The 18,967-nt window shown below is 45.2% G+C and overlaps 1 protein-coding gene across 2 annotated transcripts in view; it reads left to right on the plus strand.

Moving 5' to 3' along the window:
* Window positions 1–4,597: 4,597 nt before the first annotated feature.
* FAM151B (family with sequence similarity 151 member B) overlaps window positions 4,598–18,967 on the plus strand; it is a 44,983-nt gene continuing 30,613 nt past the window's right edge. The window contains exons 1-3 of one of the 2 annotated variants that reach the window (XM_075541225.1): window positions 4,598–4,796; window positions 12,461–12,586; window positions 16,133–16,298. In XM_075541225.1, coding sequence (XP_075397340.1) covers window positions 4,772–4,796; window positions 12,461–12,586; window positions 16,133–16,298 — 317 coding nt within the window. In that variant the 5' untranslated portion in view covers window positions 4,598–4,771. The remainder of the gene's footprint in view (window positions 4,797–12,460; window positions 12,587–16,132; window positions 16,299–18,967) is intronic. The other variant, XM_075541224.1, reaches the window with a different exon arrangement.

Raw genomic sequence — 18,967 nt, forward strand, 5'->3', positions numbered from 1 at the left:
GTGTTGTGGTAGTTTTTCCTATGCAGCATCTATGACTAGATAGATAACTTTGAGTGACCGTAAATTAAATATTGCTAAAATGACTGATTTTCGTGACACATGTTTCTTGCCATTTTTTATTCCACACCATACACATGTCAAGTACAGAAGAAAACAAGAGACAGAGGAGGATATGGTGTGATAGAAACAAAGCTGTAGTTGTGGAGACCATTGATCTGGTGACTGGTAGACATTCAGACCCATGCACCTGCTGAAAAGAACCAGTGCTGCTGAGAAGACAAAAATCACCTGAAAACCAAAATGATAATGTCCACTCCAAAGCCAGAGAAAGAATGTGAAGCAGGGCCCTGTTTATACAACCCTAGAGGGACAAAAGAACAAGGCGAATTTAACAGAAAGCCCCTCTCCCCCTAAGTTCTAGGTGAGAATAAACCAAGTTGGAATCCCAGTAATGATGGGAGGAGGCTAAACCCGTTACTGTCCACCAAGGAAGGGAAAGCTGGGAAGCAGGGGGTGTCAAGAGTTTCCCAAGAGGAGCTGGAGGGAGGGGGACGCTGTGTGGGAGACGAGAGCAATGCCCTGCATAGCTTTCAGTGGCTGGTTTTTCACCATCAGATTGCCAGGTCTTCCTAACTGAAGAAAAATCAAAACCAAACGCACTGCCATCAAGTCAGTGCAGACTCATCATGATGTCCCTGTGTGTTTCCCTGTTGATGGGAGTAGTCTTTTCGATGTCAGCCCAAGCCATAACCACAGTGCCACCAGGGTTCGCCATAAAGATGTGGCCTGTATGAGGAAGAAATGAACCTGTGACCTTGGCATCAGCACCGGAGAAAGGGCGCACTTAAATCTCTTCAAAACCACACACTTGCAGGCCAGACATCGGAGACCGACTCGGATTAGGAGAGCAAAGCCTCCGAACACTGAAGGATGGTGAGAGTGTCTGCTTGTTAGGCCGGCCTCTGGACCATGCATATGTGTGGTAGACCAGAATAATGCTACCAAGGCCCTGGAAAGCATTAACATGGGAAACATCCCAAAGGAAGCTGGCCAGGGTATGTGGCCTAACAGGATTGCCTACCTGACAAAACAAAGCCCCAACATTATCCTGAAAATTTAAACCTGACCCATGATCAATCCAAAATTACTCAACAGGGCTAGAAACATCTGAACGTTCACAGGAAAAGACCGACACTAGAAGACAGCAACAGGGTGAAATTACTAGAAAAACAGCTTGTCACAAGGCAAACTTTTCTTGAAAGAAGTTCACACACACAAAGTAGCTGTAAAAGAACCAAGTGAAAATGGAAGAACTTAAAAACTCACTGAAAGATGAGTGAGGAAAGATAACGGCACTTGAGGGTCCTCTTGGACAGTATAGGGTTCAGGTTTTGTGCTGCGTGTGTCTCAAATGAGGGGAGAAAGAGTGTAAGAACACCCGAAGAAATGAGTGAATCCAAGATCAGCAGCTCCCTGATAGCTCCAGGGACAGGCAGGCAACACAACAGGAGCAGGCAAAGGGACGGGCTTGGGCTTTTACACAAAATGCTACACCCTCAAGGAGGTGTCATCAGACATGTACCACCCCTACCTTCCCCAGGTACATCTACTTGTCAATCTTAACAATCACATTCCTCAAAAAGATAAGCACAGAGCTACAATATGGCATATTATTTCTACTCTACACCCAAAGCAGGAGCCCTGGTAGTATGGTGATTAAACATTGGGCCGATAACCACAAGGTCAGCATTTCAAAACCACTCAGCAGGAGACAAATGAGGCTTTCTACTCCCATCTTGGAAACTCACCGGGGCAGTTCTATGCTGTCTTAGAGGGTCTCTGAGTGAGTTTGGTTCTTTGATTTTGGTATGTATCCAAGAGAAAGGGAAGCATACACCCACACAACAAACTTTTTTATATTTATAACACCATAAATATCATAGCCAAAGCAACACAAGTGACTATCAGCTGATGGATAAAATGCAGCATATATACCAGGGTACATGCAGAAGCATGGCTACAAACCCATAGAACCCAGTAGTTAAAAATATATAAAAGCATGAAGCCATTGTTTGATACAAAACTTCCATCGTGCTCTGTACATTTCGGAAGGCAATGTTTGCATTTCTCTAATCTTTCCACACAAAATATGTTGCTCTTCTTAGTTTACACCACTTAAATGGTAGTTTAGCATCTCAGGGGATTCAAATCCTGTTCCTTTGAGTATGGAGAACAAAAAAGTCCAACACAGGTGGGACTACAGAAAAGGGACCTGGCCCATCCTTGGGACACACACTTTTTGTTAGATCAAAAAGCTCCTAAGATTGGCTCAGGGCCTTGTTACTAAGACAGTCAGGATATGACTCACGGCATGCTTCCCCAGCGTTCCACATTTCTTGAACAACACGCCCGGGTAAGTCCAGAAGGGTTGGGGGTGCTGCCTCTCCCTGGGTCCTGAGCGCAGTTAAAGTAAGCCACTTTCTAATACATTCCGCCTGAGAGCAAAACTATTCCACTGCTGGTCAATGGTCCGAAGGAATTCAATGGAGGCTGGGTTCTTGTGGAAACTCATAAATGGATTTAGGGCTTCCACTGTGAACCATAGCCATTTGCAAACTTGGTGTTCAGACATTTAAACTCTAATAAACTACCCTCAATGAACAGAGCAGTTGCAGTATGTTGGGGGAAAAATTCCTCCGGGCAACATTCCTGGCCATTTTCTCACTAACACAGATTTCAATTGTCTTAAAGGAGCTTCCTAATAGCTTCCTAATAAGCTGCCATGACCTTCCTGGGTCCTTTGAGAATACCTATCACGACTGCCTTTTGGGGATCTTCCTTAAAAAACAAAACAAAAAACATTTACCCAAACTTTCTGAGCTGACCCTTCTGCCTTGCATGTCTCTGGGTCAGCCGACTGGACGTGTGTGTGTGTGTGTGTGTGTGTGTGTGTGTGTGTGTAGGCATCTTAACAAATCTAAGACATGTATTACTGAGAGAACTAGCCATCCACTAAGTATAGACATGTTGAAGCATGTTTTGTTGGGAATAAACCTGTGTATGCATAAACTGGAACCCCAGTCGCTGCAATACTTTTTTGACTTGCACAAATCCATTGAAAAGCAAACCCCACTGCTAATGAGTCAATCCCAACTAAGAGCAACTTGCTAGGGTGTCCAAGGCTTTGAACAATTTCAGAAACATGTTGCCACATCTTTCTCCCTCAAGGTAGCTGGTGGATTTGAACTACCGACATACAACAAAAGATTATTCACAGAAACGAAGTTCTGATAAATGCTAACAACAAAACCAAGCTCACTGTCATTGCGTCAATGCTGAATCACAGCGATCCCCTAAGACATGTGTTCTCAACCGGTGGGTCACGACACCTTTGGGGGTCAAACGACCTTTCACAGGGGTGGAAACATATTTCCAATGGTCTTAGGAACCGAGACACCACTTCTCTATCCGTCTCCTGCCCCTCGAGTTTGTTTCCATACTCTCCTAATGGGAGTAGAAAGCCCTGTCTTTCTCCCACAGAGCTGATGGTAGTTTCCAACTGCTGACTTTATGGCTAGCAGCCCACCGTGTAGCCACTATGCCAATCCTGGCGATAGTGTGCTAAGCGAAGGAATCACAAAAGACCATATATTGTATCATTCCGCTTAGATGTAATAGCCATTAGAGAAAAGTCTACAGATTGACAGCCTGGAATGGCATTTTGTTTTGTTTGTTTTTTCCCCAGTAGAGACAAAAAATAGATTAGTGGTTAGCTAGGACTGAATGGGACTGGGGTGGGTGACAGGTTAAGGGATGTGGGTTTCTTTTTAGGGTGTTGACAATGTTCTACATTTTATTGTAGTGATGGTTGCAAAACAGAGTATATGAAATCCCACTGAATTGTACCCTCTAAATAAATGACGTGTATATCTCAATAACGCTGTTGGGCAAAAGACCGATAGAGTCAAATTTAGGGGTTTAGAGTTAAATTGAGAGGTTTTTCAAATATAAGATATATATGTGAAGCCCTGGTCGTACAGCAGTTAACCACTAGCTACACGGTCAGCAGTTCAAACCCCATGGCTGTGTGGCGAAAGACAGAGCTGTCTGCTCTCGCCAAGCTTTACAATCTCAGAAATGTTCAGGAAGCGCCCCGCCAGGTTCTACCAGGTCCCTGAGTCTGAGTGGACTCGGGTGCAGTGGAGTTCTCTGTCGGTCAACCTCCGCCACCACCCGAACTCAGTGCCATCTAGTCGACTCCCACCCTCAGCCTCAGGACGTCCCGACAGAGGGACCGAGGGGCCACCAATCTTTGCAGGCACGGACCGCTTCCCTCTCTCCCACCCCCGCAGCGGTCAGCGGCAAATGTTCAGCAACAACGCCTTTCAAAAAGGCGAACTAGGCGGGCTCAGGACTGTGGCTCCGCGGGAGAAAGACGGGGCTTTCTGCACCCGTCAAGTTCCAGTCTCCGAAACCCACCGGGGCGGCTCCACCCGGTGCTACCGGAGACTGGCGACCCGCACGGGGCGCGGCCGCTGCCCGGGCCGGCGCGGGAGGTGGGGAGCGCGCGCCGGAGACCGGAGCCACAGCCTGTGCGCTTGCGCGCCGCTCCAGCCCCTTTCCGGCTCCGCTTCGGAAGCGCGCGCCCGGCGGCCCCGAGGCTGTCGGTGTCCAGAGCCCGCGGCGCCTTCAGTCGGGCTGCCACGCCACCCGCGACGGTCGGCCGCGCGCCCACCGCCCCGCGCCTGCGCGAACTGCGGCATCGGTCACCATGACAGCGGCCGCCGGGAGCCCGGGTAAGCGCAGGTCGCCGCGGGCTCGCGCCGGGAGCAGGGTCCGCGCGGGCGCGGCGCGGGCTGGCGGAGGGAGCGCCTGGCTCGCCGCCCGGGCCTCCTGCCCGCGTGGGGGCGCTACAGGCGGCTCCTCCCCTCGGGCCCACCTAGCCGCCCGGCTCGCGTCGGCCCCGGGAGCCCTGCGACAGCCGGGCTGGGAGCCACGTGCCCTCCCCCTCGAGGGCGAGGACCTGGGGCCCTGGGGTGGGCGTTCAGGCGAGAGGGTCGGGGAAGGAGAAGAATGGCCAGGGCCTGGCTGTTCGAGGTCATGGTTCGTATAGAAAGAAGGTGCCGCGACCTCAGCCCCTTTCCGCAGGCCCAAGGCCAGTGTGGCTTCTCTCCGGGAACTGGGAGGGAGTGGGAATTGCAGACGAAGCCATGTGGCTAGGCATTCTTCCAGCTTACAGTTGCACAACCTTGGGGAGCTGTGGTCTGAGCCCTGGAATCAGGCGTTTCCAGTCGGGCGTGCACAGTATTCAGAAGGTTACAGCGTCTTTTACATACCCTTACGTAGTCGCATAACGTGCCACCCGCCCCGCCATGCTTTATTTTTAACTCCTGGTTGTAACTATATCAGACGCTCATTATAGAACATTTATGAAGTATCTTGAAGGAGGAAAAACTTTCTTCACACTGCCAGTACTCAGAGAAACTGCTAGTAACTTTCTGGCATTTGTCTGACAAATCTCACTTTTAAGAAAATATCATGAAGATTACAGAAAAAAAGATTTTTTTCCCATTGCTTGAACTGTATTTCATCAAACAGATATACTTTAATATATTTAAACAGTGTCTTAAATACATCTCAGGAAATTATCCATTGTTTCTTTGGAGTTTCGAGAACATCTTTGCATAGTTCCTCATTTGTGAACCCTGCACGCATAATCGACTTCCTCACCCCCATTTCCCATAGCAAGAATTATTGGATCAAAGGATGTGAATCGTTCAAAGGATGGTGTTTAAGCTTCATGCAACATTCTTTTTAGATCAGAGTTCTCTCTCCCTTCCTCCCTCCCTCCCCCTACCCCCCCCCTCGCTCTCTTTTAAGCCTGGGGTTCTTTTTCTTACATCCCAGAATAAATCCATTTAATGCTTAGTTTTCCCTTTAAAAAAAAATCTGAATGTAGGGCAAAGGTCAACTCAAAACACTGCCACCTTCTCCTCATTACCAGGCTATAAATGGAGGTTCTCTTGTGAATTGATGCAGGGCTTACAAAATCTGAATAAAATGTGTGCTAGTATGGGAAATGTTCCAGATCAATTCTATTCTCATTCCCAGGTTATTGATGAGATTAATTTTTAACCAGATTCTTCCATCATATGAATGATTTTCTCACCCCTATTAAAAAATAATTACAGGCAGTCTTTGGTTGCCACATCCAACTTCAGATAAAAAATATTTGGAAAATAAAAAAGCAATGAAATGATCAAAGCAATCCCTCAAAGGCTAAGGTGGAGCAAGCACAAACTGCTGTTTACATAATAACTGCATTGTGTTTGGTATTGTAAATACTCCGGAGGTGATTTAAAGTATATGGGAGGCAATGCATGGAGGCTATGCATAGGTGATCTTCAGAGAAAACCCAACTGACTCATCTAATCATTCCTGACATAGTGACCCTATGGGATAGACAAGAACTGCCCCTGTGGGTTTCTGAGACTGTAACCCTTTATGGGACTAGAAAACCCTATCTTTCTTTTTTTTTTAATTTTAACAATTTATTAGGGGCTCATACAATTCTCATCACAGTTCATACATATACATACATCAATTGTATAAAGCACATCTGTACAGTCTTTGCCCTAATCATTTTTTCTCCTCTTTTCTTTTTTTACATTTTATTAGGGACTCATACAACTCTTACCACAATCCATACATATACATACATCAGTTGTATAAAGCACATCCATACATTCCCTGCCCCAATCATTCTCAAGGCATTTGCTCTCCACTTAAGCCCCTTGCATCAGGTCCTCTTTTTTTCCCCCCTTCCTCCCCTTTCCCCCCTCCCTCATGTGCCCTTGGTAATTTATACATCGTTATTTTGTCATATCTTGCCCTATCCAGAGTCTCCCTTCCCCCCTTCTCTGCTGTCCCTCTCCCAGGGAAGAGGTCACATGTGGATCCTTGTAATCAGTTCCCCCTTTCCAACCCACTCACCCTCCACTCTCCCAGCATCGTCCCTCACACCCTTGGTCCTGAAGGTATCATCCACCCTGGATTCCCTGTGCCTCCAGCCCTCATATGTACCAGTGTACAGCCTCTGTCCTATCCAAGCCTGCAAGGTAGAATTCGGATCATGGTAGTTGGGGGGAGGAAGCATCCAGGATCTGGGGGAAAGCTGTGTTCTTCATCGGCACTACCTCGCACCCTAATTAACCCATCTCCTCTCCTAAACCCCTCTATGAGGGGATCTCCATTGGCTGACACTTGGGCCTTGGGTCTCCACTCTGCACTTCCCCCTTCATTTAATATGGTATATATGTACATATACATATACACATATATACACATACATACACACACTTACATCGTTGTTTTGGGTTTTTTTTGCATGATGCCTTATACATGGTCCCTTGGCACCTCGTGATCGCACTGGCCGGTGTGCTTCTTCCATGTGGGCTTTTTTGCTTCTGAGCTTGATGGCCGCTTGTTCACCTAACCCTATCTTTCTACAGAGCACAACCAAGGCTCATTGATAGGCAGATCCTATGCCATTTCATACAAGGGGCTTGAGCATCTATCCATCCACAGTGGTCCTAGAAGAAAGACCCCACCCCCCACCCCAGGACTCACACAGACACACACCCTGCAGATACCTAGTAACAACTATAATACATTCTCAATGTTAAAAACTTAACAGACACAGAATTTATAACAACAACAACAACAAAATCCACCAAATGCCCCAACTAATTGGTTTTCTTCTACACAAGTGGCTACTGTTTTTGTGTATACGTTCAGATACATCTCTCCTTTTCACTGCTGATTTTCTCTCTTACACAGCTGGCAGTCGTGTTAGTTTGGTGGCACATGGGGCTGTAACAAATGACCCCTGGAGGTTCAGAACAACACAGATCTATTCGCTTCCAGTTCTGGAGGCCAGAAAGCTCCATGGATCTCACTGGGTTAAAGCAGGGCTGCATTCCTTCTGGGGGCCTTGGAGAGAGAATCTGTCTTCTTTCCATTTCCAGCTTCTGGAGGCTGACTGCATTCCTTGGCTGGTGGCCCCTTCTCCACACATGAAGCCAGAATCCTCTCACACGGCATCACTCTGATGCTGACTCTGTTGCCTCCTTTCTTCACTCATAATGCCCTTACGATTACACTGAGCCCACCTGGAGAATCCAGGATTGTCTCAAGGTCAGCTGATGAACCGCCTTCACTCCAGCTGCACCCTTAATGCCCTCTTACACTTGTTCTGACAGACACAGGGATTAAGACGCTGCTGTTGCATCAGGAGGTCGTTCGTTCTCCTACCATAGAACCTCGACATACTGGTCTCCATTTTACCTAGAAAAACAGATGTTATTTTTATTGTTCACAGTAGACACAGCAGAATGTCTACCACCTTACCAATGCCTACGTGTACAATTCAGTAGAAATTCTCCTCTGGGTTTCTAAGACTGCAGCTAGCAAACTGAGGCTTTCTGAAACTCCCATAGTGTTTCAGTCTGGGCCACCCGCAGGGGAAGTTCTGTCCTGTCCTGTGGGGTGGCACTGACTCAGAAGTGACTCGACGGCAGTGAGTTTTGCAGGGTTATAGGTACCATTCAGTGGCTTTGATTATATTCTTTGAGCTGTGTAGCCATTCTCCACTCCATCCCCAGGGACTCCTCCCCACTGACATAAACTCACTGCCCACAAAGTTTCCAATGTAATCTTTTTCAATGTTTTATTGGGAGCTCTTAGAGCTAGCATGAATAACATCCAGTGGTGTGCAGCTAGCTTGCAGTATTGTGTAATTGCTACCACAATCAGCTTCACAATATTTTCTTTCTCCTTAAACTCCTTGACAACGGCTCCCCTTTGCCCCCTCCCTTCCCTGCATCTTCCCCAGGAGCCCCTTAAAAATTATCTAGTTGGTTTTTTTGTATGTGAATAGATAGGGTTGTGTAGGATATTCCAATTTACTCTTTTGAGTTGTTGTTCGGTCAGTTTGGTTCCATCCTGATGGATCCTAAACAATCTCATAAGGAATCCAGAATTTGTTCCTTTTCAGGACCTGCCGGGGTTGTACTGGCCATGAAGATTCATAATTAGCTCTTTTTTTTCTTATTAAAACAAATGAAACTCGGTTTGCATTTCCTTGGCCTTGTTTTCAGACCCGTTTCTTGTTTCAGGTGCCAGCTAGCCAGTACTATGTGTGCAGCAGGGCTCCCGAGAGGTTTCACTGATGGACTTTCGGGGAAGCGGGTCACCAGGCCTTACTTCTTAGGGGCCTCTGAGTGGACCCAACCTTTCAGCCTCTCGATCAGTTGAATGTGCTGTTGGGACCAGCCAGGGACGTTTAGGCCTGTGTGCTCTTGTGAGTGGCCATCAAGTTGGCTCCAAATCATAGTGACTTATTTCAGACAGAATCCAACCTTGCTGCATGGTCTTCCTGACCCTCAGGATGCTGGAGTCCACTGCTCGAGCTTGTGTGTTCACTGATCCATTTTCACGACTCGCTGCTTTACTCAAGCCTCGTGTCCTCTTACATCAGTTGGTCTTTCCTGATGATGTGTCCAAATTAAGCAAGCCCAAGTCTCCTCATCATTGCTCCTCAGGAGCCTGGGGCGTGTGTTTCTTCTACTGCTGACTTGTCCGTTCTTCAAACTGGTCACCGACCTGAAAACAGTGATAATGCTGCACCAAACCACAGATGACTGGAGCCTCTTTACATTCTGAAAGACTACGCAGTGTGGCAAAGGCCAAGGTAGCAACCAGAATTAAGGCCATCAAAAGGGGAAGGAGAACTTTGCCATTTCAAATGTTTTTAATTCCACATTGACGGGGATGGAATTTTACTATTAATTTCTAAGTTACTTTTATTAAACAATGTGTTTAATTGGAAGGTGTCAGGGAAACATTCACTAGAATTAACTTTTCTCCCCCTGGTAACACACACGATTGCTGTTTTTCTTAGTCATCTGGAATTGCTCAGAAACTGAATTTTGAATAGCCATATAATTTATCATAGAATATTCTTTGATTTTACTGCTTTCCAATGAGCATTTCAAGTATATCCAATAACTAATGTGCCTTCCAAAACAGCCAGTTTTAATACCGACAATCACAGCCATCTGAGAACCCACAGCCAAGTGATAACCCTGTGGGGGGATGATGGATAATGTTCTATAACATAAAGTGACAGTGATGGACGAACCAGAGACATATATAAACTGTAGATCATGAATGGCTTTGAGACTTCCACTTAATTCTAGCCCAAATCTAAGAACAATTAGTTCTTATGCAATGGTCCTGCTTGATAGTGACTCACCCTCATGAGTAAATCACCGAAGATGTGAGTGCTATAGCAAAGTGTGGTGAAGAAACTATGTGGTGCCCGGCTACCAGAAGGAATAGCTTCTAGGCTCTTAAAGTCTTGTCTTTAACAAGTAACCATCTAAGTGAGGTGTCAACTAAATTCACATGGAAGAAGCCCACCAGCCTGTGTGATCCAAGGATTGTAACTAATATAATCCAAATCAGATGGGGGGAGTGGTATCAGTGATTAAGTTCTGAACACCTGATTTGCAGGAGGTTATGGATGACATTGGAAGCCCAGAATCCATTTGCAGGTTCCATGCATGAATTAAAGCCTCTGAGGAATTCCCTCTGATCATAGTTGAGGGATGTAAATAGTCATATCAGAGAGAGCACTATAAAGTCGATTATGACAGACATAGGTTAAATTGTAACCTCTTACCATTTGATCTCTCTTTTGACCCATTTTAATGTTGTTTCAGTTAAAAAAGAAAGTGAAGGGCAAATACACTGGATTAAGCCCTTGGTGCAGTGGTTCTCAACCTTCTAATACCTCGACCCTTTAATACAGTTCCTCGTGTTGCGTTGACCCCCCCTCCCCCCAACCATACAATTATTTTCATTGCTACTTCATAACTGTAATTTTGCTACTGTTATGAATCAGGCAACCCCTGTGAAAGGCTCGTTCGACTCCCGACCCACAGGTTGAGAACCGCTGCCATGGTGAGTCCCCTCTGATGATACACCAGGATTGTGAAAAGCCTGGCTGACATGCAGGATGCCTTAGAAAGTGAACTTGTTGGGTTAAAACTTAACACCTTATCGTCCGATCTCTCTTTTCATCCATTTTTAATTTGTTTTGGTTTTAATATTTTCTGCTTTTTTTCCTATTGAGTTATTTTTCTCTTTTTTTTTTGGTTTGTTTTTTGGCTTCATGCTTAGTGAAATGGCAAACTAGAAAGATGTTTTATTAGTGCAGATAAGTGAAAGGAAAAGTATTCTTTAAAATGTATTGCTTTTTCCCCCAGTTTTATTTACAGCTTGTACCATTCAATAGCTCAGTCACATCAAGAAGAGGTATGCAGTCATCCGCCACCATCTGTTTAGAACACCTTCTTCATTCTTATAGCCATCATCATTAGTTCCCCATCTCCCCAGGGGACCATTCATCCAGGTACTGTCTGTAGAGAGTTACCTCTCCTAGATTTCATATACAGAAAAGCCCTCCAGTTATATTGAGAGTCAATGTGGATAGCTCTTTGATCAGACTGAGAGCATTGTCAAGTCGATCATGATTGACGTGGTTAGGTTAAAATGTAATATCTCCTCACTTGATCTCCTTTAGACTCATTTTAAAGATGTTTCCATTTTTAAAAAAGCAACGGGGAAGTACCTGTGGATTGATCTCCTGGGAAATCTCCTGTGATCATGGACCAGGATGTGCACAGCCCTGCTAACATGCAGAGTGCGTTAGAAAGTAGATTGTTTTAGATGCAGTTAGATTAAAATTTAGCACCCTATCATTTGATTCGTGATCTATTTAAATTTGTTCTAGTTTTTATTATTTTCTCTATTGAGGCTTTTATCCATTTTACTTTGCTATTATTAATTTATTTGTTTTTAATATTTTTCTGTATATGAATCCAGGATAGGCAAATCTATAAAGACAGTAACTGGATTAATGGTTACTTGGGGCTATGGCAAGAGAGGTTGGGGGAAATGGGGAGCTAATAACAATGAGTACAAGAACAAAGAAAATATTCTAAAACTGATTTTGGTGATTGTTGTACAACTCTTCTTAATATGATTGAGCTATTGAATTTCATAATATGTGAACTATATGCAAATAACACTGTTGAAAGCACTCACGCACGGGGTCACTATGAGTCAGAATCCACTAGGCAGCAGTTGGGTAGGGGGTATAGACTATGGGTTATGAATTCTTACATTACATGACACGTACTTACTAAAATATCTATCAATGTCATTATGACTACCACATCATAATGTATGTTCTTTGTTTTCAAAATCTTCAAAAAATGTTTCCAGTCTGATCCCCTTGTTCCCCTTCAGAATATCCTCTTCCTTCTTTGATTGGTAACAAATGTCTTCCTCCACAAAGAACCTATTCCCTCACATGTGAACGCTCTTGTTTTAGGGTCTTGGAGTGAAAACATCCTGGAATATTTTCTGAGAAATAACCAGATTACAGCAAGAGATGGCGCGGAGATCACCTGGTATCATGCCGCTAATCACAAGGCCAGGATGAAGGAGGCGCTGCAAAGTAAGGCTGGACAGTCGCTTGTGCTGCTCTCGGTAATAGATGAATCCAGATACTTTTGCATACGTGGGCATATTTTCCAGTGTTGGAGACATAACTATAAATTATGTATCACCAAGTCTATCAAGGGCCCTATTTTAAGTTGCATAGTGAACACATTTCCATAATTGAAGACTTTGGTTGTTTTCCAGCACTGGCTTCCCTTCCCTCTGCCTGTTTGAAGCCTTTCTGTGTTACTGAACTGCCCTGCCTGTCACCGTGCTGTGAGTGAAAGTGTTAAGATCAGGCTCCTGTGCCCCACAGATGCTGACTCTTCTCCACTGTAGGCAGGAGAGGTCCTGACAGTGAGCGAGTGCTGCATGGAGAGACGAGGCCCCTGTGCACCAAAGCACAACTGATGCTGTTACCAGAGCCAGCCCACTGCTGAGGAGCTGAATGCAATCCAGAGCAACCCTGGGTAGGGTCCCTGAGGCTATAGATCTTTGCGGGGGCACACAGCCTCCCCTTTCTCCTGAAAAGTGCTGTGCCTTTGACGTGCTGCCTTGAGGTTAGCAGCCCACCCCCAGCCCACAGTACCGCCAACAAACCAAGTCCAAACTCACTGCCACCCTATGGAATAGGTAGGACTTCCCCTGTGGGTTTCTGACATAGGAACTCTGTGAGAGTAGATAGCCTCATCTTTCTTCTGAGGAGCGACTGGTAGTCTCAAACTGCTACCCTTATGGTTAGTAGCTCAACACGTAATCAGCAGGCCACAGTACCGCCAGACAGTATAAATTATCTTGATACGCCTGGCCAACATCATACTTCATAGTGAAAAGCTGCGTGCTACCCCCACTAAGATTGGGAACAAGAACACATGGCTTCTCTTGCCACTCTTAACATGGACAGAAAATAAAACGCATTCAGAACAGAGTCGAAGACATAAACTACAGAGAGTCTGTGACTTACAATATAGTCACGCTACATCAAACCACGTTTAGGACCATCTATCCTTTTGTCCAGCTTAACGCCTGTAGTCTGTCGTACATTGGGGCAGCATGGAATTTGCTGTTGTTAACATTCTCCCATGTTCACTTACAGATCTTCCACGGTTGGATCTATAAAGATACTGACAATAAAATATAATCATAATGAAAACTTAAGAGAAAAAGAAGGTATTCAACTTAGTTGGAACCAAATTCCAAGGAGTCATCAGAGTGGAACCTTGTCTTAAGACAGGGACGGGCTGCCTGTGAGATGACCTAATCTTGTATTTGAGAAATGCCCAAGGAATGTATGGAAGCAAAACAAAGCCGAAAAACCCCTAAAACTAATAAATGAGTTTAGCAAAGTTGCACAGTCTAAGATTAATATTCCCGCCCCACCCCCACTACCATGACTCTTACCAGTCTGGCTAGACCAGAGAACACATATTGGTACAGACCAGAACTCACATGGAGAGTGAGACTCTTTGATCTGTCATTTCATTTGTTTCCCACCGGCCTCGCAGGGTTGTCATGTGAACTAATGAGATAGAACGTACTGGTCAAAAAGAGGCAGGCCTTCAGCAAGACGGATGGACACAGTGGCCGCAACATTGGGCTCAGGCAGAGGAACAATTGTGAGGATGGCCAGCCCCGGGCAGTGTGCCCTCGTGTTGTGCACAGGGTCGCTGTGAGTCAGAGCCACCGTGATGGCATCGAGCAACAGGAACCCCTGCTTGGTAATAAGGAACTTAGTATTTCTCCTGCAGTAGGCTTGTCCATGGGCTTTCCCACATCTCAGAAAGCTCTGGACTACAAGAAGCTCTCGGGTCCCTCACATAATGAAGGTTTGTTGTTAGGACAGATGGGAATTGAGCCAGCAGTTGAATTCATCTCAGAAATAAGGCAATTTGGTGCTTGAAGAATTTAAATGCTACAGAAAATAAATGTCAGCTCCTAGAAACTCTTCAAAGGAAGCAGCTTTCTCTGCTTCTATTTCCCTTGCTTCTTTTGTCATTGCGGCTGTGACTACTTAGTTGGTTAATCAGAATTCAATGTAAACCATGCAGGATAGAATGCTTCTAACAGACAATAAAATCTGTCCATAAAAAAATATTTTTTAAAGACGGTCTTTGAACCGGTACCTATTCCTTGGTCAGATGATACAACACTTGGTGATTTCATACTCCAGAGCTGACAGTTTTACTTAGGGCATATTAATCTTCAAACAATCTTTTCCCTAACCCCAAAGTAATTTGTATAAACATGTTTTTAGAAGAGAAATGCTAGGGAGGAGGGTAAAACATGAAACCTAAATTCTCAATAATTAGTGAATGGATCAGACAAACTGTTGGCTAGAATTCAATAGAATAGAATCTATTTAGAGTGATGTAAGATAGTGGACCATGTTAATACATCAAACTTTATAGATTAAATGAAAAAAGAAAAATAGGATGGTTCACACTGATTACACAAATAGGATGCACAATGGACATGCGCCAAACAGAATTTAAAAGTCACTGAATTTTAAAAACTGGATTAACTTATAATAATTAACAGGATGCCAAGAATGGAGTATATAGTCTTCTAGAATTCCAATTGCTATAATCTATTCAAAAACCTTTACCAAATAATGGTAGACGTCAATCTGTGGAGATCTAGTAGAATTGTACTGTATTTCATGTCTCTCACGGTCACGAGTTCTGAGAAATCTGCCCCCACTCATAGTTATTGCGGCAAAAGCCACCCATCCAACTACAGAAAAAAACATCTTCAGAGCACTGTCACTTTTTACAGACTGTGCGTGTCCGTGTATGTTCAGAAAAGGCGCGAAAGACTTCTGAGAGAACAAGCCTTGAGGATATGAGTGATTTAGATTGGAGACAGGACAGCGTCCGTTAAGGAAGAGGGCTCGCCACGACTGAGCCAAAAGACAAGGAATGGGCATGGCATTCACAAAGCAGTTTGGGTGTGTATGTCAAGGTGAGAGGAGGGCTCCGTAAAGCCATCACGAGGGCAGTAAACTCGCTGCCATCCAGTCCTGCCGACTCACAGGAACCCTTTAGGGCAGGGTAGAGCTGCCCCTGCGGTTTCCGAGACGATAACTCTACAAGAACAGAAAGCCCACCTTTCTCCTGCGGAGCAGCTGATGGTTTTGAACTGCTGACCTTGTAGTTGGTAGGCCAACTCCTAACCATTATACCCATGGGCTCCTTGGGCAGTAAATATGTGTGGTTAATGATCTGGAGAGAGAGAAGAAAAAAGTTCTAGGTTTTACTCCCAGAAAAGTAAAGGAAGACTTACTAATATTCCCTCTGCATGCATACTTTGTTAGATATCAAGAAGAAATTTAACAGCCACGTCAGACCAGAAGGAAAATCACTTACCTTTCCAGCCCCCGTGTGGTCGCCTGTGCAAAGGAGGAACAGCAGATCAGGTTGTCGAGTCACCTGGCACAGAGCCGTTACTCAGTAAACGTTCGTTTTCTCTGCTTCCTTCCATCTTCCGGGAAAAGACCAGCCCGTCTCCCGTAGCTCTGCCCACTGTTTTGTTAGCATTCACTCCCGGTCTTTTGTTTGGACAGGTGCTGTGCACATGATAGAGGCCGATGTCCTTCTTCCCGAAGAGGGATCCGAACACGGCCAGCCAGTCATGGCGCATCCTCCAGAGGTGAGCAGCGATAACACTCTCCAGGAGTGGCTGGCTGAAGCTGTGAAAAGCAATAAAGGCATCAAGCTGGATTTCAAGAGGTATTTCTACAAACATGTTGGATCTGCTTCGCATGTTGTCGAGGGGCAGAGAGAGGAAATAGCCACATGTATTTGTGTCTGGTTATCGATCCTTGTACTTTGTTTCCAAACTAAAAATAGAATTATAGACCCAGGATGCTTTAGGAATGGACCTAAGACCCACTGAGTTGTTTGCTAAAATTGTTTTTTTTTTGGGGGGGGGACTCTATGAGGCTAAAATTAATTTTTATAAAGGAGCTTATTGTAAGCAGCCCTATGATATAATAACCAATACCAAACCCACTGCCCCTGAATCGAAACCCTCCTTGGGTTTCCAAGACTAACTGTTTACAGGAATAGAAAGCCCTTCCTGTCTCCCTCGGAGCAGCTGGTGACCTTGAACTGCGGATCACGGCCCGATGCATAACCACTACATCGCAAGGCTCCTGTATAATCGAATGGTAACATTAAAATGTTACTTGTATGGCCAGGGCGCTCCTTAGCGGCGAGGATGGCGAGAGCTCGTATGACATACCATGGGCCTGTTGTCAGGAGAGCGCAGTCGATGCAGAAGGACATCACACTTCATAAAATAGAGGGGCAGTGAAAAAGAGGCCGGCCCGCAGTGAGACGGGTTGGCACCCTGGCTGCAGCCATGGGCTCAGGCAGAGGAACAATGCGAGGACGACCAGCACCAAGCCATGTTTGCTTCTGTTGTGCCGGGGTCGCTGCGGATGGAACTGACTCGAGGGCACCTGACCAGAGTAACCGCTTTCATTAGGAAGGAGCCTGCGAGAGAGGAAGGGGAGGCCATTTTGCTGAAGAGTTAAATGCGACATTGCATGATTTATGTTTGGCCTTTGTGTATGAGGGAATTGATGTTGAATTTGTCAACCAAAAGGTTTCTTACAAAAGTGATTTTGTACATTTGGGAGTCCTTGAAAATAAAGAGCAAGGATAGGTGTCATTTCCTTTCCTGCCGCTCTCCCAACAATCTTGACTTCTGTGCTATTTTGGTGGCAATGCAAAAACTCCACGTAAATCCAGGAATTCATTGTGACACCTCCAAAGTTGACCAGCTCTGACGGATACCAGGATTTATCCAAACTCATCCCTGTGCAGCACTTTGAAATTGATAGCACCTTAAAGAATTATAAAGCTCTTGGAAATCTTACTCATGGGATTAATGATGGCCTTCTGACCTTTTATTATGGGACTCAGTAGACCATCAAAGCTCATTGTTCTGTTGATGAATGAATGGGTGTACAGAAACTTGATCTGTAGGAGCTTGGCTTAACAATGACTTATGACTTAAAGAACTATATATATATATTTAGGCACTGTGTTAGTCTGGGTAGACTAGAGAAACCAATTCATAGACGCTCATAAGTGTGTCGGAAAGAGCTTTAAATAAAGAGTAATTGTACAGTAAGAAAACTTCCCAGCCCAATCCAGATCAAGTCCCTAAGTCTGATATTAGACCTTATGTCCAGTACCAATCTGTAGTTTCCTCTTCAGCTCATGCAACACATGCAGTGACACCAAGTGCAGGAAGATCACAGGCCAGTGGGTGGAAAGTCTCATGGATCCAGTGGTGGTAAAAGCATCTTAGTGCTGGCGAGGGTCTCCATGTGGCTCCTCCAGCTCCAAGGCTCTGACTGCCATAAGTGTAGCTCCATGTGGCTTGTCAACAGGAATGCCTTATAAGGAGTGAGTGTGTGTCTGCCTCCAGTGAGCTATTTGTCTCCTTAGTGCCTCCAAATGAGGTCAGCAAGCTGCAACCTGATTGACGGGCTAAACTCCACCCCTTCACTCTTAATAGTGTCAAGTTAACAATAGATTATGTAACCCCCACAGGCACTCTATACACACTGGGTTGCCCTGAGTCAGAACTGGTTCAACAGCTAACAACAGCATAAGGATCATTCAGCGTTTAGAGTCGTGAATGTTCCAACTTTGCTTTATTAGCAAAGAAACTTTGGCCCAGAAAGAAGAACCGATTTAACCATCTAAGTTTGATGGCTATGCCACACCAGAAGCCAGGTTCCACCTGGAGCCAGTGTTTTCTCTTGCCTAAAACCAAGCATTGGCTCTTCCATGCTAGGTGACTCCACGTGGTAGGTCCTGCCTTCCTTCATACTCAGATCCTTGCTTACTGTTACCCCATGGATCGTTCCCTCGGATGTGTTTCTGACTCCTCCACAGTAAGATTCAGCGCCTTCATTCCAAAATCCTCGCCTCTTATAAAAAGAGTTTGTACGTGGTTGGATTGTAGCACATCTGAGGTGGAACTAATGAAAACCATAGTTACACGAACACCTGTTTTGTCTCAGGCACTGTCCTAAGTGCGCCACACGTGTTAGTTCATGGAATTGTCATCCTCATCCCAAGGGTTCGGTGACCGCTATGATCCTTGCTATCCAGGCCAGGGACCTGGGAGCACCTGAGCATTCTCATGAATGTGGCTTTGCCAGTTACTAACACTTCTAACGTGTTGCCTTGTTGATACCTTCACGATTTTCTTAAATGGTTGCTGCGTTGAATCATCCTTTCTAACAGGGAGTCTTAAACCTCTCTCTGTCCACATATAGTGTGGCATTGATAGGATTTGTAAGGTTCCATCATGCATAGTGCCTACAAGTCAACATTTTGAGAGATAATGGCATGCTAAGATAATGATGTAAGTTATC

This window comes from Tenrec ecaudatus, chromosome 2, assembly GCF_050624435.1.
Source record: "Tenrec ecaudatus isolate mTenEca1 chromosome 2, mTenEca1.hap1, whole genome shotgun sequence".
In the NCBI taxonomy this organism is placed as follows: Eukaryota; Metazoa; Chordata; class Mammalia; order Afrosoricida; family Tenrecidae; genus Tenrec; species Tenrec ecaudatus.